Source organism: Hemitrygon akajei, chromosome 26 (assembly GCF_048418815.1).
Source record: "Hemitrygon akajei chromosome 26, sHemAka1.3, whole genome shotgun sequence".
Lineage (NCBI taxonomy): Eukaryota > Metazoa > Chordata > Chondrichthyes > Myliobatiformes > Dasyatidae > Hemitrygon > Hemitrygon akajei.
The window spans coordinates 53,526,029-53,548,741 of record NC_133149.1 but is presented as its reverse complement, the minus strand read 5'-3'; the positions used below and the strand labels follow the sequence as shown (position 1 = coordinate 53,548,741).

General features: G+C 56.4%; 1 protein-coding gene across 1 annotated transcript in view; it reads left to right on the top strand.

The window, feature by feature from the left end:
- cadm1a (cell adhesion molecule 1a) overlaps nucleotides 1-22,713 on the top strand; it is a 450,797-nt gene that overhangs the window by 279,045 nt on the left and 149,039 nt on the right. Inside the window, exons 4-6 of the mRNA XM_073029526.1 lie at nucleotides 10,066-10,212; nucleotides 12,455-12,607; nucleotides 22,640-22,713. The exon at nucleotides 22,640-22,713 is cut by the window's right edge and continues 64 nt beyond it. Of these exons, the coding sequence (XP_072885627.1) occupies nucleotides 10,066-10,212; nucleotides 12,455-12,607; nucleotides 22,640-22,713 (374 nt within the window). The remainder of the gene's footprint in view (nucleotides 1-10,065; nucleotides 10,213-12,454; nucleotides 12,608-22,639) is intronic.

Here is a 22,713-nt window from a genome sequence, read left to right as displayed (position 1 = left end):
GTGACGGTGTGTACGGTCTGTCAGTGATCGTGTGGGTCTGTCAGTGATGGTGTGGGTCTGTCAGTGACGGTGTGGATCTGTCAGTGATGGTGTGTACGGTCTGTCAGTGATGGTGTGGATCTGTCAGTGATGGTGTGTACGGTCTGTCAGTGATGGTGTGGATCTGTCAGTGATGGTGTGGATCTTTCAGTGATGGTGTGGGTCTGTCAGTGATGGTGTGGATCTGTCAGTGACGGTGTGGGTCTGTCAGTGACGGTGTGGGTCTGTCAGTGACGATGTGGATCTGTCAGTGACGGTGTGTACGGTCTGTCAGTGACAGTGTGTACGATCTGTCAGTGACGGTGTGGATCTGTCAGTGACGGTGTGGATCTCTCAGTGACGGTGAGGGTCTGTCAGTGACGGTGTGTACGGTCTGTCAGTGACGGTGTGTACGGTCTGTCAGTGACGGTGTGGATCTGTCAGTGACGGTGTGGATCTGTCAGTGATGGTGTGGATCTGTCAGTGACGGTGTGTACGGTCTGTCAGTGACGGTGTGTACGGTCTGTCAGTGACGGTGTGGATCTGTCAGTGATGGTGTGTACGGTCTGTCAGTGACGGTGTGGGTCTGTCAGTGACGGTGTGTACGGTCTGTCAGTGACTGTGTGGGTCTGTCAGTGACGGTGTGTACGGTCTGTCAGTGACGGTGTGGATCTGTCAGTGACGGTGTGTACGGTCTGTCAGTGACGGTGTGGGTCTGTCAGTGACGGTGTGTACGGTCTGTCAGTGACGGTGTGGGTCTGTCAGTGACGGTGTGGGTCTGTCAGTGACGGTGTGTACGGTCTGTCAGTGATGGTGTGTACGGTCTGTCAGTGATGGTGTGGATCTGTCAGTGACGGTGTGTACGGTCTGTCAGTGACGGTGTGGATCCGTCAGTGTCGGTGTGTACGGTCTGTCAGTGACGGTGTGGGTCTGTCAGTGACGGTGTGGGTCTGTCAGTGACGGTGTGGATCTGTCAGTGATGGTGTGTACGGTCTGTCAGTGATGGTGTGGATCTGTCAGTGATGGTGTGTACGGTCTGTCAGTGACGGTGTGGGTCTGTCAGTGATGGTGTGGATCTGTTAGTGACGGTGTGTACGGTCTGTCAGTGACGGTGTGGATCTGTCAGTGACGGTGTGTACGGTCTGTCAGTGACGGTGTGTACAGTCTGTCAGTGATGGAGTGGATCTGTCAGTGATGGAGTGGATCTGTCAGTGACGGTGTGGATCTGTTAGTGACGGTGTGTACGGTCTGTCAGTGACGGTGTGGATCTGTCAGTGACGGTGTGTACGGTCTGTCAGTGACGGTGTGTACAGTCTGTCAGTGATGGAGTGGAACTGTCAGTGATGGAGTGGATCTGTCAGTGACGGTGTGGATCTGTCAGTGATGGAGTGGATCTGTCAGTGACGGTGTGTACGGTCTGTCAGTGACGGTGTGGGTCTGTCAGTGACAGTGTGGGTCTGTCAGTGACGGTGTGGATCAGTCAGTGACGGTGTGTACGGTCTGTCAGTGACGGTGTGTACAGTCTGTCAGTGATGGTGTGGATCTGTCAGTGATGGTGTGGGTCTGTCAGTGACGGTGTGGATCTGTCAGTGATGATGTGGGTCAGTCAGTGACGGTGTGGGTCTGTCAGTGACGGTGTGGATCTGTCAGTGACGGTGTGTACGGTCTGTCAGTGATGGTGTGTACTTCTGTCAGTGACGGTGTGGATCTGTCAGTGACGGTGTGTACGGTCTGTCAGTGACGGTGTGTACGGTCTGTCAGTGATGGTGTGGATCTGTCAGTGACGGTGTGTACGGTCTGTCAGTGACGGTGTGGGTCTGTCAGTGACGGTGTGGATCTGTCAGTGACGGTGTGGGTCTGTCAGTGACGGTGTGGATCTGTCAGTGATGGTGTGGGTCTGTCAGTGATGGTGTGGATCTGTCAGTGACGGTGTGTACGGTCTGTCAGTGACGGTGTGGGTCTGTCAGTGACGGTGTGGATCTGTCAGTGATGGTGTGGATCTGTCAGTGACGGTGTGTACGGTCTGTCAGTGACGGTGTGGGACTGTCAGTGACGGTGTGGATCTGTCAGTGACGGTGAGGGTCTGTCAGTGACGGTGTGGATCTGTCAGTGACGGTGTGTACGGTCTGTCAGTGACGGTGTGTACGGTCTGTCAGTGACGGTGTGGATCTGTCAGTGACGGTGTGGGTCTGTCAGTGACGGTGTGGATCTGTCAGTGACGGTGTGTACGGTCTGTCAGTGACGGTGTGGATCTGTCAGTGACGGTGTGTACGGTCTGTCAGTGACGGTGTGGATCTGTCAGTGACGGTGTGGATCTGTCAGTGACGGTGTGGGTCTGTCAGTGACGATGTGGATCTGTCAGTGATGGTGTGGGTCTGTCAGTGACAGTGTGTACGGTCTGTCAGTGACGGTGTGGGTCTGTCAGTGACGGTGTGTACGGTCTGTCAGTGACTGTGTGGGTCTGTCAGTGACGGTGTGTACGGTCTGTCAGTGATGGTGTGTACGGTCTGTCAGTGACGGTGTGGATCTGTCAGTGACAGTGTGGATCTGTCAGTGATGGTGTGGGTCTGTCAGTGATGGTGTGGATCTGTCAGTGACGGTGTGTACGGTCTGTCAGTGACGGTGTGTACGGTCTGTCAGTGACGGTGTGGATCTGTCAGTGACGGTGTGGGTCTGTCAGTGACGGTGTGTACGGTCTGTCAGTGACGGTGTGGGTCTGTCAGTGACGGTGTGTACGGTCTGTCAGTGATGGTGTGTACGGTCTGTCAGTGACGGTGTGGGTCTGTCAGTGACGGTGTGGATCTGTCAGTGACGGTGTGGGTCTGTCAGTGACGGTGTGTACGGTCTGTCAGTGACGGTGTGGGTCTGTCAGTGACGGTGTGGATCTGTCAGTGACGGTGTGGGTCTGTCAGTGACGGTGTGTACGGTCTGTCAGTGATGGTGTGGGTCTGTCAGTGACGGTGTGTACGGTCTGTCAGTGACGGTGAGGGTCTGTCAGTGATGGTGTGGATCTGTCAGTGACGGTGTGGATCTGTCAGTGATGGTGTGGATCTGTCAGTGACGGTGTGTACGGTCTGTCAGTGACGGTGAGGGTCTGTCAGTGATGGTGTGGATCTGTCAGTGACGGTGTGTACGGTCTGTCAGTGACAGTGTGGGTCTGTCAGTGACGGTGTGGATCTGTCAGTGACGGTGTGGATCTGTCAGTGATGGTGTGGATCTGTCAGTGACGGTGTGGGTCTGTCAGTGACGGTGTGGATCTGTCAGTGACGGTGTGTACGGTCTGTCAGTGACAGTGTGGGTCTGTCAGTGACGGTGTGGGTCTGTCAGTGATGGTGTGTACGGTCTGTCAGTGACGGTGTGGATCTGTCAGTGACGGTGTGTACGGTCTGTCAGTGACGGTGTGGATCTGTCAGTGACGGTGTGGATCTGTCAGTGACGGTGTGTACGGTCTGTCAGTGACGGTGTGGGTCTGTCAGTGATGGTGTGGATCTGTCAGTGACGGTGTGGGTCTGTCAGTGACGGTGTGTACGGTCTGTCAGTGACGGTGTGGGTCTGTCAGTGACGGTGTGTACGGTCTGTCAGTGATGGTGTGTACGGTCTGTCAGTGACGGTGTGTACGGTCTGTCAGTGACGGTGTGGATCTGTCAGTGACGGTGTGGGTCTGTCAGTGATGGTGTGGATCTGTCAGTGACGGTGTGGATCTGTCAGTGACGGTGTGGGTCTGTCAGTGATGGTGTGTACGGTCTGTCAGTGATGGTGTGGATCTGTCAGTGACGGTGTGGGTCTGTCAGTGACGGTGTGGGTCTGTCAGTGATGGTGTGTACGGTCTGTCAGTGACGGTGTGGGTCTGTCAGTGACGGTGTGTACGGTCTGTCAGTGACGATGTGGATCTGTCAGTGACGGTGTGGATCTGTCAGTGACGGTGTGGGTCTGTCAGTGATGGTGTGTACGGTCTGTCAGTGATGGTGTGGATCTGTCAGTGACGGTGTGGATCTGTCAGTGACGGTGAGGGTCTGTCAGTGACGGTGTGGATCTGTCAGTGACGGTGTGGGTCTGTCAGTGATGGTGTGTACGGTCTGTCAGTGATGGTGTGGATCTGTCAGTGACGGTGAGGGTCTGTCAGTGACGGTGTGGATCTGTCAGTGACGGTGTGGGTCTGTCAGTGATGGTGTGTACGGTCTGTCAGTGATGGTGTGGATCTGTCAGTGACGGTGTGTACGGTCTGTCAGTGACGGTGTGGGTCTGTCAGTGATGGTGTGTACGGTCTGTCAGTGACGGTGTGGATCTGTCAGTGACGGTGTGGATCTGTCAGTGATGGTGTGTACGGTCTGTCAGTGATGGTGTGGATCTGTCAGTGACGGTGAGGGTCTGTCAGTGACGGTGTGGATCTGTCAGTGACGGTGTGGGTCTGTCAGTGATGGTGTGTACGGTCTGTCAGTGATGGTGTGGATCTGTCCGTGACGGTGTGTACGGTCTGTCAGTGACGGTGTGGGTCTGTCAGTGATGGTGTGTACGGTCTGTCAGTGATGGTGTGGATCTGTCAGTGACGGTGAGGGTCTGTCAGTGACGGTGTGGATCTGTCAGTGACGGTGTGGGTCTGTCAGTGATGGTGTGTACGGTCTGTCAGTGATGGTGTGGATCTGTCAGTGACTGTGTGTACGGTCTGTCAGTGATGGTGTGTACGGTCTGTCAGTGACGGTGTGGGTCTGTCAGTGATGGTGTGTACGGTCTGTCAGTGATGGTGTGGATCTGTCAGTGACGGTGTGTACGGTCTGTCAGTGACGGTGAGGGTCTGTCAGTGACGATGTGGATCTGTCAGTGACGGTGTGGATCTGTCAGTGACGGTGTGTACAGTCTGTCAGTGACGGTGTGTACGGTCTGTCAGTGACGGTGTGGATCTGTCAGTGATGGTGTGTACGGTCTGTCAGTGACGGTGTGTACGGTCTGTCAGTGACGGTGTGGATCTGTCAGTGACGGTGTGGGTCTGTCAGTGACAGTGTGTACGGTCTGTCAGTGACGGTGTGGATCTGTCAGTGACGGTGTGGGTCTGTCAGTGACGGTGTGGATCTGTCAGTGATGGTGTGTACGGTCTGTCAGTGACGGTGTGGATCTGTCAGTGACGGTGTGTACGGTCTGTCAGTGACGGTGTGGATCTGTCAGTGATGGTGTGGATCTGTCAGTGATGGTGTGGGTCTGTCAGTGATGGTGTGGGTCTGTCAGTGACGGTGTGTACGGTCTGTCAGTGACGGTGTGGATCTGTCAGTGACGGTGTGTACGTCTGTCAGTGACGGTGTGGATCTGTCAGTGACGGTGTGTACGGTCTGTCAGTGACGGTGTGGATCTGTCAGTGATGTTGTGGATCTGTCAGTGACGGTGTGGATCTGTCAGTGATGGTGTGTACGGTCTGTCAGTGACGGTGTGGGTCTGTCTGTGACGGTGTGGATCTGTCAGTGATGGTGTGTACGGTCTGTCAGTGACGGTGTGGGTCTGTCAGTGACGGTGTGGATCTGTCAGTGATGGTGAGGGTCTGTCAGTGATGGTGTGGGTCTGTCAGTGACGGTGTGGATCTGTCAGTGACGGTGTGGGTCTGTCAGTGACAGTGTGGGTCTGTCAGTGATGGGGTGTACGGTCTGTCAGTGATGGTGTGGGTCTGTCAGTGACGGTGTGTACGGTCTGTCAGTGACGGTGTGTACGGTCTGTCAGTGACGGTGTGGGTCTGTCAGTGACGGTGTGTACGGTCTGTCAGTGACGGTGTGTACGGTCTGTCAGTGACGGTGTGGGTCTGTCAGTGACGGTGTGTACGGTCTGTCAGTGACGGTGTGTACGGTCTGTCAGTGACGGTGTGTACGGTCTGTCAGTGACGGTGTGTACGGTCTGTCAGTGACGGTGTGTACGGTCTGTCAGTGACGGTGTGTACGGTCTGTCAGTGACGGTGTGGGTCTGTCAGTGACGGTGCGGATCTGTCAGTGACAGTGTGGGTCTGTCAGTGATGGTGTGGGTCTGTCAGTGATGGGGTGTACGGTCTGTCAGTGATGGTGTGGGTCTGTCAGTGACGGTGCGGATCTGTCAGTGACAGTGTGGATCTGTCAGTGACGGTGTGGGTCTGTCAGTGACGATGTGGATCTGTCAGTGATGGTGTGGATCTGTCAGTGACGGTGTGGATCTGTCAGTGACGGTGTGTACGGTCTGTCAGTGACGATGTGGATCTGTCAGTGACGGTGTGGATCTGTCAGTGATGGTGTGGATCTGTCAGTGACGGTGTGTACGGTCTGTCAGTGACGATGTGGATCTGTCAGTGATGGTGTGTACGGTCAGTCAGTGATGGTGTGTACGGTCTGTCAGTGACGGTGTGGATCTGTCAGTGACGGTGTGGGTCTGTCAGTGACGGTGCGGATCTGTCAGTGACAGTGTGGATCTGTCAGTGACGGTGTGGGTCTGTCAGTGATGGGGTGTACGGTCTGTCAGTGATGGTGTGGGTCTGTCAGTGACGGTGTGGATCTGTCAGTGACGGTGTGGATCTGTCAGTGACGGTGTTGGTCTGTCAGTGACGGTGTGGGTCTGTCAGTGATGGTGTGTACGGTCTGTCAGTGACGGTGTGTATGGTCTGTCAGTGACGGTGTGGATCTGTCAGTGACGGTGTGTACGGTCTGTCAGTGACGGTGTGTACGGTCTGTCAGTGATGGTGTGGATCTGTCAGTGATGGTGCGGATCTGTCAGTGACGGTGTGGATCTGTCAGTGACGGTGTGTACGGTCTGTCAGTGACGGTGTGTACGGTCTGTCAGTGATGGTGTGGGTCTGTCAGTGACGGTGCGGATCTGTCAGTGACAGTGTGGGTCTGTCAGTGACGGTGTGTACGGTCTGTCAGTGACGGTGTGTACGGTCTGTCAGTGACGGTGTGGATCTGTCAGTGATGGTGTGGATCTGTCAGTGACAGTGTGGGTCTGTCAGTGACGGTGTGTACGGTCTGTCAGTGACGGTGTGTACGGTCTGTCAGTGACGGTGTGGATCTGTCAGTGATGGTGTGGGTCTGTCAGTGACGGTGTGTACGGTCTGTCAGTGACGGTGTGGATCTGTCAGTGATGGTGTGGGTCTGTCAGTGACGGTGTGTACGGTCTGTCAGTGACGGTGTGTACGGTCTGTCAGTGACGGTGTGGATCTGTCAGTGATGGTGTGGGTCTGTCAGTGACGGTGTGTACGGTCTGTCAGTGATGGTGTGTACGGTCTGTCAGTGATGGTGTGTACGGTCTGTCAGTGACGGTGTGTATGGTCTGTCAGTGACGGTGTGGATCTGTCAGTGACGGTGTGTACGGTCTGTCAGTGACGGTGTGTACGGTCTGTCAGTGATGGTGTGGGTCTGTCAGTGACGGTGTGTACGGTCTGTCAGTGACGGTGTGTACGGTCTGTCAGTGATGGTGTGGGTCTGTCAGTGACGGTGTGTACGGTCTGTCAGTGACAATGTGTACGGTCTGTCAGTGATGGTGTGGGTCTGTCAGTGACGGTGCGGATCTGTCAGTGACAGTGTGGGTCTGTCAGTGACGGTGTGTACGGTCTGTCAGTGACGGTGTGTACGGTCTGTCAGTGATGGTGTGGGTCTGTCAGTGACGGTGTGGGTCTGTCAGTGACGGTGTGCGTCTGTCAGTGATGGTGTGTACGGTCTGTCAGTGATGGTGTGGGTCTGTCAGTGACGGTGTGTACGGTCTGTCAGTGACGGTGTGGATCTGTCAGTGACGGTGTGGATCTATCAGTGACGATGTGGATCTGTCAGTGACGGTGTGTACGGTCTGTCAGTGACGGTGTGTACGGTCTGTCAGTGATGGTGTAGGTCTGTCAGTGATGGTGTGTACGGTCTGTCAGTGACGGTGTGTACAGTCTGTCAGTGAAGGTGTGGATCTGTCAGTGACGGTGTGGGTCTGTCAGTGATGGTGTGGATCTGTCAGTGACGGTGTGGATCTGTCAGTGACGGTGTGTACGGTCTGTCAGTGACGGTGTGGATCTGTCAGTGACGGTGTGTACGGTCTGTCAGTGACGATGTGGGTCTGTCAGTGACGGTGTGGATCTGTCAGTGACGGTGTGGATCTGTCAGTGACGGTGTGTACGGTCTGTCAGTGACGGTGTGGGTCTGTCAGTGACGGTGTGGATCTGTCAGTGACGGTGTGGATCTGTCAGTGACGGTGTGTACGGTCTGTCAGTGACGATGTGTACGGTCTGTCAGTGACGATGTGTACGGTCTGTCAGTGACGGTGTGGATCTGTCAGTGACGGTGTGTACGGTCTGTCAGTGACGATGTGTACGGTCTGTCAGTGACGGTGTGGATCTGTCAGTGACGGTGTGGATCTGTCAGTGACGGTGTGTACGGTCTGTCAGTGACGATGTGTATGGTCTGTCAGTGACGGTGTGTACGGTCTGTCAGTGACGGTGTGTACGGTCTGTCAGTGACGGTGTGGGTCTGTCAGTGACGGTGTGTACGGTCTGTCAGTGACGGTGTGGGTCTGTCAGTGATGGTGTGTACGGTCTGTCAGTGACGGTGTGTACGGTCTGTCAGTGACGGTGTGGGTCTGTCAGTGACGGTGTGGATCTGTCAGTGTCGGTGTGTACGGTCTGTCAGTGATGGTGTGGATCTGTCAGTGACGGTGTGGGTCTGTCAGTGACGGTGAGGGTCTGTCAGTGATGGTGTGTACGGTCTGTCAGTGACGGTGTGGATCTGTCAGTGACGGTGTGTACGGTCTGTCAGTGACGGTGTGGATCTGTCAGTGACGGTGTGGATCTGTCAGTGACGGTGTGGGTCTGTCACTGACGGTGTGGATCTGTCAGTGATGGTGTGGGTCTGTCAGTGACGGTGTGTACGGTCTGTCAGTGACGGTGTGTACAGTCTGTCAGTGACGGTGTGGATCTGTCAGTGATGGTGTGTACGGTCTGTCAGTGACGGTGTGTACGGTCTGTCAGTGACGGTGAGGGTCTGTCAGTGATGGTGTGGATCTGTCAGTGACGGTGTGGGTCTGTCAGTGATGGTGTGGATCTGTCAGTGACGGTGTGGATCTGTCAGTGATGGTGTGTACGGTCTGTCAGTGACGGTGTGGGTCTGTCAGTGACGGTGTGGATCTGTCAGTGATGGTGTAGGTCTGTCAGTGACGGTGTGGATCTGTCAGTGACGGTGTGGGTCTGTCAGTGATGGTGTGTACGGTCTGTCAGTGACGGTGTGTACGGTCTGTCAGTGACGGTGTGGGTCTGTCAGTGACGGTGTGGATCTGTCAGTGTCGGTGTGTACGGTCTGTCAGTGATGGTGTGGATCTGTCAGTGACGGTGTGGGTCTGTCAGTGACGGTGTGGGTCTGTCAGTGATGGTGTGTACGGTCTGTCAGTGACAGTGTGTACGATCTGTCAGTGACGGTGTGTACGGTCTGTCAGTGACGGTGTGGATCTGTCAGTGACGGTGTGTACGGTCTGTCAGTGATGGTGTGGGTCTGTCAGTGATGGTGTGGATCTGTCAGTGACGGTGTGGATCTGTCAGTGACGGTGTGTACGGTCTGTCAGTGACGGTGTGGATCTGTCAGTGACGGTGTGTACGGTCTGTCAGTGACGGTGTGGATCTGTCAGTGACGGTGTGGGTCTGTCAGTGACGGTGTGTACGGTCTGTCAGTGACGGTGTGTACAGTCTGTCAGTGCCGGTGTGGGTCTGTCAGTGATGGTGTGGATCTGTCAGTGATGGTGTGGATCTGTCAGTGACGGTGAGGGTCTGTCAGTGACGGTGTGTACGGTCTGTCAGTGACGGTGTGGGTCTGTCAGTGACGGTGTGGGTCTGTCAGTGACGGTGTGTACGGTCTGTCAGTGACGGTGTGGATCTGTCAGTGACGGTGTGTACGGTCTGTCAGAGGGTGTGGTGGCTGTGAGGCCACAATGTTTCGCAGTGTCAGAGTTTCCCCCCTACCCCTCAGTGGGCGCTGCACTCTGGGAGGAGGGCGGGGTTACGGGGTTGACGTCTCCCACGGTGACGCAGGCCCCCTGCCGCGGTGCGTCCCGATCCTAACGGGTCTCTTCTCTCCGCTGCAGTCGACGCGCAGAACCTGGAGACGGACGACGTGGAGGTGGTGGAGGGGGGAGTGGCCACCATCAGCTGCCGGGTGAAGAACAACGACGACTCCGTCATCCAGCTGCTCAATCCCAGCCGACAGACCATTTACTTCAGGGAAGTCCGACGTACGTCTCCCGATCCCAACTGAGCGGAAACTCGTCGACGCGCACACGGCGTCTGTCACCACATACAAACCTGAGATGCATTCTCTTGTGGGCATTCAGTTAAATACGGAAAACCTGATAGAATCGTGACTACCCAGTAGGACAGACAGAAAAAAATCTGCAATAAGAGAGAAAGAATTAATAATATCAAGAACGTGAGTTCTTGAAAATGAGTCCATTAGTTGCGGGAACAGCTCAGAGTTGGGGCGAGTGAAGGTATCCCCTCCGGTTCAGGAGTGAGATGGTTGGGGGGTAATAACTGTTCCTGAACCTGGTGGTGTGGGTCCTGAGGCTCCTGTACCTCCTTCCTGATGGTTGGGGGGTAATAACTGTTCCTGAACCTGGTGGTGTGGGTCCTGAGACTCCTGTACCTCCTTCCTGATGGTTGAGGGGTAATGACTGTTCCTGAACCTGGTGGTGTGGGTCCTGAGGCTCCTGTACCTCCTTCCTGATGGTTGAGGGGTAATAACTGTTCCTGAACCTGGTGGTGTGGGTCCTGAGGCTCCTGTACCTCCTTCCTGTGATGGTTGAGGGGTAATAACTGTTCCTGAACCTGGTGGTGCGGGTCCTGAGGCTCCTGTACCTCCTTCCCGATGGTTGAGGGGTAATATCTGTCCCTGAACCTGGTGGTGTGGGTCCTGAGGCTCCCGTACCTCCTTCCTGATGGTTGAGGGGTAATGACTGTTCCTGAACCTGGTGGTGTGGGTCCTGAGGCTCCCGTACCTCCTTCCTGATGGTTGAGGGCTAATAACTGTCCCCGAACCTGGTGGTGTGGGTCCTGAGGCTCCTGTACCTCCTTCCTGATGGTTGAGGGGTAATAACTGTCCCTGAACCTGGTGGTGTGGGTCCTGAGGCTCCTGTACCTCCTTGCTAATGGTTGAGGGGTAATAACTGTCCCTGAACCTGGTGGTGTGGGGTCCTGAGGCTCCTGTACCTCCTTGCTAATGGTTGAGGGGTAATAACTGTCCCTGAACCTGGTGGTGTGGGGTCCTGAGGCTCCTGTACCTCCTTCCTGATGGTTGAGGGGTAATAACTGTCCCTGAACCTGATGGTGTGGGTCCTGAGGCTCCTGTACCTCCTTCCTGATGGTTGAGGGGTAATGACTGTTCCTGAACCTGGTGGTGTGGGTCCTGAGGCTCCTGTACCTCCTTCCTGATGGTTGAGGGGTAATGACTGTTCCTGAACCTGGTGGTGTGGGTCCTGAGGCTCCTGTACCTCCTTCCTGATGGTTGAGGGGTGATAACTGTCCCTGAACCTGGTGGTGTGGGACCTGAGGCTCCTGTACCTCCTTGCTGATGGTTGAGGGGTAATAACTGTCTCTGAACCTGGTGGTGTGGGTCCTGAGGCTCCTATATCTCCTTTCTGATGGATGTGGAGAGGATGTTTCCTATAGAGGGGGAGTCTAGGACCAGGGGACACAGACAGAGTGGGTGTGGAGAGGATGTTTCCTATAGTGGGGGAGTCTAGGACCAGGGGACACAGATAGAGTGGATGTGGAGAGGATGTTTCCTATAGTGGGGGAGTCTAGGACCAGGGGACACAGATAGAGTGGATGTGGAGAGGATGTTTCCTATAGTGGGTGAGTCTAGGACCAGGGGACACAGATAGAGTGGATGTGGAGAGGATGTTTCCTATAGTGGGGGAGTCTAGGACCAGAGGACACAGATAGAGTGGGTGTGGAGAGGATGTTTCCTATAGTGGGGGAGTCTGGGACCAGAGGACACAGATAGAGTGGGTGTGGAGAGGATGTTTCCTATAGTGGGGGAATCTAGGAACAGAGGGCACAGATAGAGTGGGTGTGGAGAGGATGTTTCCTATAGTGGGGGAGTCTGGGACCAGAGGGCACAGATAGAGTGGGTGTGGAGAGGATGTTTCCTATAGTGGGGGAGTCTAGGACCAGAGGACACAGATAGTGTGGATGTGGAGAGGATGTTTCCTGTAGTGGGGGAGTCTCGGACCAGAGGACACAGATAGAGTGGCTTTATTTAAAACGTAAGTTGATAGGTTCATGGGGTGTCAATGACAGGATAATGGGGTTTGAGAGGGATAGTAGGTCAGCCATGATGGTATCGGGAAGCAGCCTCGATGGGCCAAATGGCCTCGGTCTGCCCCCTGTGCCTCCTGGCCTTTTATTTCCTAAGATTGACGCTCGCGCGGCTGCACCCCGCCGTCTGGCTGACGATGTCCACGTTGATCCCTGCAGCTCTGAAGGATAACCGGTTCCAGCTGGTGAACTTCTCCAGTAGCGAGCTGCGGGTCTCCCTCTCCAACGTCTCCCTGGTCGACGAGGGGAAGTACGTCTGCCAGCTCTACACCGACCCTCCGCAGGAAGCCTACGCCACCATCACGGTCCTCGGTGAGTGGCAGCAGTGATTCCCGGGAATCATGGTTGGGAAAAGGGGAAGGGAGAGGGGAATCATGGTTGGGAAAAGGGGAAGGGAGAGGGGAATCGTGGTTGGGAAAAGGGGAAGGGAGAGGGGAATCATGGTTGGGAAAAGGGGAAGGGAGAGGGGAATCATGGTTGGGAAAAGGGGAAGGGAGAGGGGAATCGTGGTTGGGAAAAGGGGAAGGGAGAGGGGAATCATGGTTGGGAAAAGGGGAAGGGAGAGGGGAATCATGGTTAGGAAAAGGGGAAGGGAGAGGGGAATCGTGGTTGGGAAAAGGGGAAGGGACAGGGGAATCATGGTTGGGGAAAAGGGGAAGAGAGAGGGGAATCATGGTTGGGAAAAGGGGAAGGAAGAGGGGAATCATGGTTGGGAAAAGGGGAAGGGAGAGGGGGATCATGGTTGGAAAAGGGGAAGGGAGAGGGGAATCATGGTTGGGGAAAGGGGAAGGGAGAGGGGAATCATGGTTGGGAAAAGGGGAAGGGAGAGGGGGAATCATGGTTGGGAAAAGGGGAAGGGAGAGGGGAATCATGGTTGGGGAAAGGGGAAGGGAGAGGGGAATCATGGTTGGGGAAAGGGGAAGGGAGAGGGGGAATCATGGTTGGGGAAAAGGGGAAGGGAGAGGGGAATCATGGTTGGGAAAAGGAAGGGGGAGGGGAATTATGGTTGGGGAAAAGGGGAAGGGAGTGGGAAGCACTGGAGAGACATTCTGTAATGAGCAATAAACCGGTCATCTGGAATCAAGTGACCTTCCCTGGTGTCTCAGGGCTGGGTGTGTCTGGACCCACGCCAGCGTCCCACACCCCTCCCGCGGTGCTCCAACCTCGCCATTCCCAGCATCCTTTGCACACCCCTGAGTCGACGCTGGGCACCGACAAGCAGGACCCGGACAACCCTCCCTGGTCCCTCGAGCGTGCTTTGCTCTACCTGTCCACAGGGAGGACGGCGTGTCACCCACCCCGATCTGAACTCTTTCAGCTGAAGAAAAACGCCGTTTCCACCCAGAACTGCCTAGCAGTTACGCATATCGACCCTCTGCTAAACCTGAGTCCCAGGAACAACCGCCGTTTACGACGCAGGCCGCCGGTAAACGTCAGTCGAAAGTTCAAGCTGGCGCCTGACGCTTTGAAGTCCGTGCACCGACTGTCCTTTAATTGGTGTCCGCGTTTCGCCAGCTCAGCCCCGTATCTCCGGTGATCGAAACGGCCCTGGTGATCTGCTATTCCAGCGCAGACTCTGCTCTTCAAAGATCTCCTCGCGCGGGCGGGCTGCACCCTTTCGGACATTCCGTCAACCCTCGCCCGGACAGTCTGCGCTCTATCGGCAACCGGCCTTCGTGCTGACCCTCGCCTTACCGCAACCTCTACCAGGCAGAGGGTGCAGGGTCCTTATAAAAAGCACGCAAATCCAGAGTTTCTCCTTTCGGTTTGAAGGGCAGAGTTTAAAGTGCAATTTTTTTAATCAGAGTACTTACGTGTCACCACCGCCTCAGGTTCTGTTTCCTGCCGGCACACTTAGAAAATCTCTCGGACGGTGACTGCTCAATGGACGACGGACCGTGGAAATGCTGAACGCAGCCTGCTCCTGCTGGTTAACACCCTGCACGCCTTCGGATGTGAGTGGAGCAGCGGAGGTGGGGGGGGGGGGGGTCACAAGCAGAACGTGAAAAACTCCAGGCAGAAGTCAGGATCGAGCCCGGCTCCCTCTGGAGCGGGCGAGGCGTCAGCTCCAACCAGAACGTGGTTTCTGATCGCCCGGCGCCCACTCGTTAAGGCACGTCTCTACTCGGCCGATCACGCGGGCGCGGTCAGGAGGTCCGGACCAAACTTTGCCCGTGGAGGGATCTCTGGCGCCAGACGGGGTGGCTTGAGTACCTTGTGATTTCCACGCGCAAGTTTGGAGAGAACGGCGCCGAGCGCGCGCAAAATAATATAGATTTATGTCCGGTGAGCGGCGTTTCTGCGGGTGAAAACTGCAACAGGGCCATGAAGTGAGCGAAGTTAGCGAAAGGGAGATCTCACGGGCTCGTGGGACATTCAGGAATCCGATGGCGGAGGGGAAGAAGCTGTTCTTTTAAGTGCCAAGTGGGAGCCTTCCGAGGTTGTCCACATTGGTTCATCCCTGTGGGCTCCTGGAGCCCCCAGCAGGGTCTTCGGTGCCAGACGCCCTCCAGCTCTCAATGACGTGCGGCTGACGGCTTGCCTCTCTTCGTGATGCCGTCAGGGTGTTGGGGGGGGCCAGGTTAGATCTTTGCAGGTGATGGCGCCCAGGAAACTGAAACTCCGCCGGCCCCTCCTACTGCTGATCGAAGTTCCCTCGAGCTTGCGACGGCCGGCGTGCCCAAAATTCCCGTGCCGTGCAAACCCGTTCTCTTTCTTGCCCGGCGGAAGAGACGTGCGCGCACTGGATTTCTAAGTGTCAGCGCGCCTGAAGCCGTTCCCTAGACGATTCCCTACGTTCCCTAGGATCAGCCGTTCCTTCTCAACTTCCGCACAGTTGGATAAATCTTCACCGGAAGGAGTCTGCTTGACACGCCAACCAGGCAGAGGGCGACAACTTTCCGTGCGCGGTTTATAAATCCCTTTCGTGCACCAGCTGCAGAAGATGTGCGCGCGCCCGCCCTCGACGGAACACTGCCGCTGCCCCCTGGAGGTTCGGTCCACCCCCCCCACCCCAATCAGCACCGTGACGCCGTGCACCCACCCAACCCGCCACCCCCCCGCCCAGTTCTTACTCGCCTGTCCCGAATCTTAACATTTAAAATTGCATCTTCAACCTTTCCCCCCCCACCCCCCAGCAGGGCTTTTACGAAGACCTGCGCTTTGTAAGTCTGTGTCCCCACCCCCCCCGCCACTTTCCCCTCGGCGGCCACCCGTCAGGTGTCCCCCCTGATCGCCGGCGGCCGGACGTCGCTGGGGAAACAAGCGGAGGTTGGCCGTACCCTTCCCCTGGTTCGGTGGGGGGCGAGGAAGACGGAGTCATACGCCCCGCCCAGGCCGTGAATGCCCCTCGGAGGAGCACGGTGCTGGTGTGCTGACGGCCGGCCGCTGCCGACGGACCTGCTTCAACCAGGCCGGCGAGTCCTGGGCCTGGCCAAGACCCGCCACCCGCGGGTCGAGGTGGGCGCCGGCGCCGGCCGGGATAACTGCCTGCCCCTTTTCCGAGGATACCCCCGTGCCCGGCTCTCCCTGGAGAGGGAGCACGTGGTCAGGGCGGGCACACTGGGGGACTTCTGTCAGCGTTGGTCCCCCCCCCCCCGCGTGTCGACTGCTTTATAGACGGTAGTGGGTGGCGTCCGTCGGTCTCGAGAGACCACGGATCTGCGCCTGGAGTTTCCAGGGCGCAGGCCCTGGGCAAGGTTGTACGGGAGACTGGCAGTTGCCCAAGCTGCAAGTCTCCCCTCTCCACGCCACCGATGTTGTCCAAGGGAAGGGCATTAGGACCCGTACAGCTTGGTACCGGTGATGTCGCAGAGCAATGTGTTGTTAAGTGCCTCGCTCAAGGACACAAACACGCTGCCCCAGCTGAGGCTCGAACCAGTGACCTTCAGATCACTAGGCCGATGCCTTATCCACTAGGCCACGCATAGACGGTAGTAACCACAGAGTCTTGAGTATATGTGCTGTAATGAAACTTTTATAGTTCTGATTAAAAGAAAACAAGGCTAAAAATGAATAACTGTACTCATTCGAAAATAATTTTTTTTTAAAAATGTTGACAAAAATTTATCTTTGAATGAATGCAATTATTCACCTCCAGCCTTGTTTCTCATCCGAAGTTGGGAGATACCTGGCATATTTCTGGAAATAGGCTTCGGGTCTCCGTGCGACGAACGTGCGACTGAAGGGTTGAGAGGTCTGTCGTCTGAGCGAGCCACTCAAGTTATAATGTTTGACGTTTCATAAGATATCTATTCCAGTCAACCACTCGTCAAACTTCTGCTTTGTTACACTGGCAACCTGGCATTATTTCTTCTCTTTATACGCCGGAGGTGCATTGTAAATTTGACAATGCTTTTTTATTTCACTGTTCTGTCAATCTCTGTCAGAGTAGAGGTTCATTATGTCAGTAGGTTACTGCAGCAGCGTACACCGAGATAGGCCAACGGTAGCGCAGCAGTTAGCACAGTGCAGAGCGTCAGGGTCGGGAGTTCAATCCCGGCATCCTCCTCGAGGGCCCACAGCCGAGGGGAAATCCAGAGCAACATGCACACACACACACACACACACACAACACACGCACGCACGCACACACGCACAACACACACACATGCACGCACGCACAACACACACATGCACACACACACACACACGCACGCACGCACAACACACACACACGCACGCACGCACAACACACGCACGCACACACACACACGCAAGCACGCATACGCACACACACACAACACGCACACGCACACACACACGCACGCACGCACACGCATGCACACACACACACACACACACACACACACACACACACTCAATGCTGGAGGAATTCAGCAGGTCAGGCAGCGTCTATGGAGAGGGATAGGGGAGATGCACCAGGGGGCGGTGATAGGTGGGAAAGGTAAAGGGCTGGAGAGGAAGGAATCTGACAGGAGAGGAGAGTGGACCGTGGGAGAAAGGGAAGGTGGAGGGACACCAGGGGGAGGTGACGGGTGGGAAAGGTCAAGGGCTGGAGAGGAAGGAATCTGATAGGAGAGGAGAGTGGACCGTGGGAGAAAGGGAAGGAGGAGGGACACCAGGGGGACGTGATGGGTGGGGAAGGTAAAGGGCTGGAGAGGAAGGAATCTGATAGGAGAGGAGAGTGGACTGTGGGAGAAAGGGAAGGAGGAGGGACACCAGGGGGAGGTGATGGGTGGGAAAGGTAAAGGGCTGGAGAGGAAGGAATCTGATAGGAGAGGAGAGTGGACCGTGGGAGAAAGGGAAGGAGGAGGGACACCAGGGGGAGGTGATGGGTGGGGAAGGTAAAGGGCTGGAGAGGAAGGAATCTGATAGGAGAGGAGAGTGGACTGTGGGAAGGAGGAGGGACACCAGGGGGAGGTGATGGGTGGGAAAGGTAAAGAGCTGGAGAGGAAGGAATCTGATAGGAGAGGAGAGTGGACCATGGGAGGAAGGGAAGGAGGAGGGACACCAGGTGGAGGTGATGGGTGGGAAAGGTGAAGGGCTGGAGAGGAAGGAATCTGACAGGAGAGGAGAGTGGACCGTGGGAGAAAGGGAAGGAGGAGGGACACCAGGGAGAGGTGATGGGTGGGAAAGGTAAAGGGCTGGAGAGGAAGGAATCTGATAGGAGAGGAGAGTGGACCGTGGGAGAAAGGGAAGGAGGAGGGACACCGGGGGAGGTGATGGGTGGGAAAGGTAAAGGGCTGGAGAGGAAGGAATCTGATAGGAGAGGAGAGTGGACCGTGGGAGAAAGGGAAGGAGGAGGGACACCAGGGGGAGGTGATGGGTGGGAAAGGTAAAGGGCTGGAGAGGAAGGAATCTGATAGGAGAGGAGAGTGGACCGTGGGAGAAAGGGAAGGAGGAGGGACACCAGGGGGAGGAGATGGGTGGGAAAGGTAAAGGACTGGAGAGGAAGGAATCTGACAGGAGAGGAGAGTGGACCGTGGGAGAAAGGGAAGGAGGAGAGACACCGGGGGAGGTGATGGGTGGGAAAGGTAAAGGGCTGGAGAGGAAGGAATCTGATAGGAGAGGAGAGTGGGCCGTGGGAGAAAGGGAAGGAGGAGGGACACCAGGGGGAGGTGATGGGTGGGAAAGGTAAAGGGCTGGAGGGGAAGGAATCTGACAGGAGAGGAGAGTGGACCATGGGAGAAAGGGAAGGAGGAGAGACACCGGGGGAGGTGATGGGTGGGAAAGGTAAAGGACTGGAGAGGAAGGAATCTGATAGGAGAGGAGAGTGGACCGTGGGAGAAAGGGAAGGAGGAGGGACACCAGGGGGAGGTGATGGGTGGGAAAGGTAAAGGGCTGGAGAGGAAGGAATCTGATAGGAGAGGAGAGTGGACCGTGGGAGAAAGGGAAGGAGGAGGGACACCAGGGGGAGGTGATGGGTGGGAAAGGTAAAGGGCTGGAGAGGAAGGAATCTGATAGGAGAGGAGAGTGGACCGTGGGAGAAAGGGAAGGAGGAGGGACACCAGGGGGAGGAGGTGGGTGGGAAAGGTAAAGGACTGGAGAGGAAGGAATCTGACAGGAGAGGAGAGTGGACCGTGGGAGAAAGGGAAGGAGGAGAGACACCGGGGGAGGTGATGGGTGGGAAAGGTAAAGGGCTGGAGAGGAAGGAATCTGATAGGAGAGGAGAGTGGGCCGTGGGAGAAAGGGAAGGAGGAGGGACACCAGGGGGAGGTGATGGGTGGGAAAGGTAAAGGGCTGGAGGGGAAGGAATCTGATAGGAGAGGAGAGTGGACCGTGGGAGAAAGGGAAGGAGGAGGGACACCAGGGGGAGCTGATGGGTGGGAAAGGTAAAGGGCTGGAGGGGAAGGAATCTGATAGGAGAGGAGAGTGGACCGTGGGAGAAAGGGAAGGAGGAGGGACACCAGGGGGAGGAGATGGGTGGGAAAGGTAAAGGACTGGAGAGGAAGGAATCTGACAGGAGAGGAGAGTGGACCGTGGGAGAAAGGGAAGGAGGAGAGACACCGGGGGAGGTGATGGGTGGGAAAGGTAAAGGGCTGGAGAGGAAGGAATCTGATAGGAGAGGAGAGTGGACCGTGGGAGAAAGGGAAGGAGGAGGGACACCAGGGGGAGGTGATGGGTGGGAAAGGTAAAGGGCTGGAGGGGAAGGAATCTGATAGGAGAGGAGAGTGGACCGTGGGAGAAAGGGAAGGAGGAGGGACACCAGGGGGAGGTGATGGGTGGGAAAGGTAAAGGGCTGGAGGGGAAGGAATCTGACAGGAGAGGAGAGTGGACCGTGGGAGAAAGGGAAGGAGGAGGGACACCAGGGGGAGGTGATGGGTGGGAAAGGTAAAGGGCTGGAGGGGAAGGAATCTGAAAGGAGAGGAGAGTGGACCGTGGGAGAAAGGGAAGGAGGAAGGGTACCCAGAGAAGTGGTGATAGGCAGGTGAGGAGAACAGGTAAGAAATCAAAGTGAGGATTTGAAGAAGAGCGGAATGGAGGGAAGGGTGTTTCTTTCCTGGAAGGAGAAGATGTATTTTGATTTTCTTGACCTGCTGACCAGCCCCTCCCCACAAAGCGGGGAATGGCTGTGGCGGGGGAGGGGGTAATATTCAGCCACCCAACCCCTGGTGAAGAAATGACGGTAGCTACCCGTATGGCTTTGACATCATGGGAAACTTTGGCGACGTATTCTTGTGCCCCCCCCACCACCACCACCAACGCCCCCTCACCCCAGCCTCAGTCCTTCTGGTGTCAGGGACCGAGGATGATGGGATACGTGATCGCCATAGCAACCGCAGGGAATTTAACGATCCCGCCACAAGTGGCATTTGATTTTTAAAGAAGAGTTACGTTACCTGAGGTGCGATGGATGAAATTGTACTGACTGCACCGGTGTTCAGTCGCGGGCCGCCGCAAGTTTCGGAGCACGTAGAGTTCGGCAGGAGCCTGACTCTCCTGCCGGAGAACGTCCGTCGCAGGTTCAGGGGAGTCAGGTCCCGAATCGGGTTTATAATCGCTGATAAATGTTCCAGGTCAACTCACAGGACCGGACTATGCCGGAAAGACTTGGGCACTGATATAGTTCGCTGGAACTGTTGTCAACGAGTTTGCAGATCTGGCGGGAGGCAAAGGAGGCTGGGAATGGCGAGGGGGTTATGTGCCCGCGGGAGGGGGTGTGGGACGGTAGGGAAAGAGTGCCGGGGCAGGGAGGGTGGTGACGCGGGTGCAGACACACCCAGCCCCGAGACACCAGGCTGGCTCATTCGATTCCAAACAGTCGGTTTATTGATCATTACAGATTGTCTCTCTGGTGCTTCCCACTCCCTTCCCCTTTTCCCCAACCATGATTCCCCTCTCCCTTCCCCTTTTCCCAACCATGATTCCCCTCTCCCTTCCCCTTTTCCCAACCATGATTCCCCTCTCCCTTCCACTATTCCCAACCGCGATTCCCCTCTCCTTTCCCCTTTCCCCAACCATGATTCCCCCTCTCCCTTCCCCTTTCCCCAACCATGATTCCCCTCTCCCTTCCCCTTTCCCCAACCACGATTCCCCTCTCCTTTCCCCTTTTCCCAACCATGATTCCCCCTCTCCCTTCCCCTTTTCCCAACCATGATTCCCCCTCTCCCTGCCCCTTTCCCCAACATGATTCCACCCTATCCCTGCCCCTTTCCCCAACATGATTCCCCCCTATCCCTGCCCGCCCTCCCACTCTCAGTCCACAACGGAGACCCGGATCAGAATCAGGTTTATCATCGCTCACACACGGCATGAAACTTGTTTTTATTTTGAGGCAGCGGTACGGTGCGACACACGAAACTGCGATGGGACTGTGCTGAGAAGTGAGTCCCATCGTGAGCTGTCGGCAGAACTTCTGCGTCCAAAATCAGACATCCGGAAGCATAGGGAGGGAGGGGGGGCGCAGAGAAATGGACAGAAAACCTCGCACACCCTTATCCTTCCCCACCAACTCTAAAACTATCGTCTTAAATTTTAATTTAACTTGGTGCCTTCCTCTACGTAAGCCTGCGATCCTGAATCACGAGAGGCTGCAAATGAGAGAGTCGACGTTATCCCACAGCGGTGAGAAGGGGTGAAGTCGCAGAAAGATTTAGAATCGAAGAGGACCTCCCCCCACCCACCCCCACCCCCCCCAGTTTCTTCAGCCTTCATTTCCGGTCCCGATGAAGTGCCTGGGCCCAAAACTGTTTATTCATTTCTGCCTGACTTTCTGAGCCGCCTCGGCTCGTGTGGTGGGCCTTGCCCGAGATTTCCAGCGTCTGAACGTAAGGAACAGGAGCCGGACTCGGCCATCCGGCCCGTCGAGCCTGCCCCGCCGTTCGATAAGATCACGGCTGATCCGACCACGGACTCATCTCCACCTCCCTGCCTTTTCCCCGTCACCCTTAATCCCTCTACTCCTCAAAAACCTATCCGACCCTGCCTTAAATATATCTAGTGGGGTAGCCTCCCACTGCCTCATCGGGCGGAGAATTCCACAGATTCACCACCCTGTGGGAATCGTCACCCTAGACCTATCCACCCCCCCCCCCACCAATCTTGAGGCTGTGTCCCCTAGTTCTAGCCCCACCGAACAGTGGAGGCAACTTTCCCGCCTCTACCTGGCCTCTCCCTGTCGTCATTTTATATGTTTCGATAAAGAACCTCCTCTCGTCCTTCAGCGGCTCTTGTGGCGGAGGAGGCGATGCCCCTTCCGCGGCGGGGAGGGCGGGGGCGGGTGGGGGAGGTGAGTGCGCTGCGCGGCGGGGAACCGGTTGAACGGGGGTGGGGGGGTGGGGCCAGCTCCTCCCTGCGACCGGCTGGGGTTCCAGTCGCCGGAGCGGGATTCCAAACGACGTACCTGTTGGCCGGCAAGCGCGTTGCCTTTGACCCCTGACCCCCTTGGCTGGGGGGGGGGGCGGCGACGCGTGGGCTTGGCCGCGTGGCGGTAACTGACGCTCCCTCCGAGGTGTTCGCTGCGCGCACTCACTTTCTCCTACCGGCCTACAAAGGGTTTGGGTCGTGAGGGTGGGACTTCAGGACCCGGTGGGGGGAGACCAGGAGCTGCCGCTGAATCTGCAGTATTTCCCTTCTGTTGATGGGTGCTGTCAGCGCATTAAAGGTAGCCGACTGATATTTCTCTAATTGTGTCTATTTCACTGTCCGCACGTTTATATTTTTACTCTTGACCTCGGACCCCTCCCCCGCAGACACGACGGGTGGCCCCCCCCCTCCCCCCGGGTCCTAAAGCCCCCCTCGATAAGTGTTCCTCCGTGCAATTCCCTTTGCGCCCTGAGAGCGATAGGTTGACGCCTCAGAGGGGGCGTCGGTGCCGGGCAGGCGCCCGTCTTGGCCCGCTCTCGGTCTAAAGCCGCCTTCCTCTTCCCCCCCCCCCGGCAGTCCCCCCCGAGACCCCGACCATCGACGCTGACAAGGACGTGGTGAACGAAGGGGATGAGGTGGAGTTCACCTGC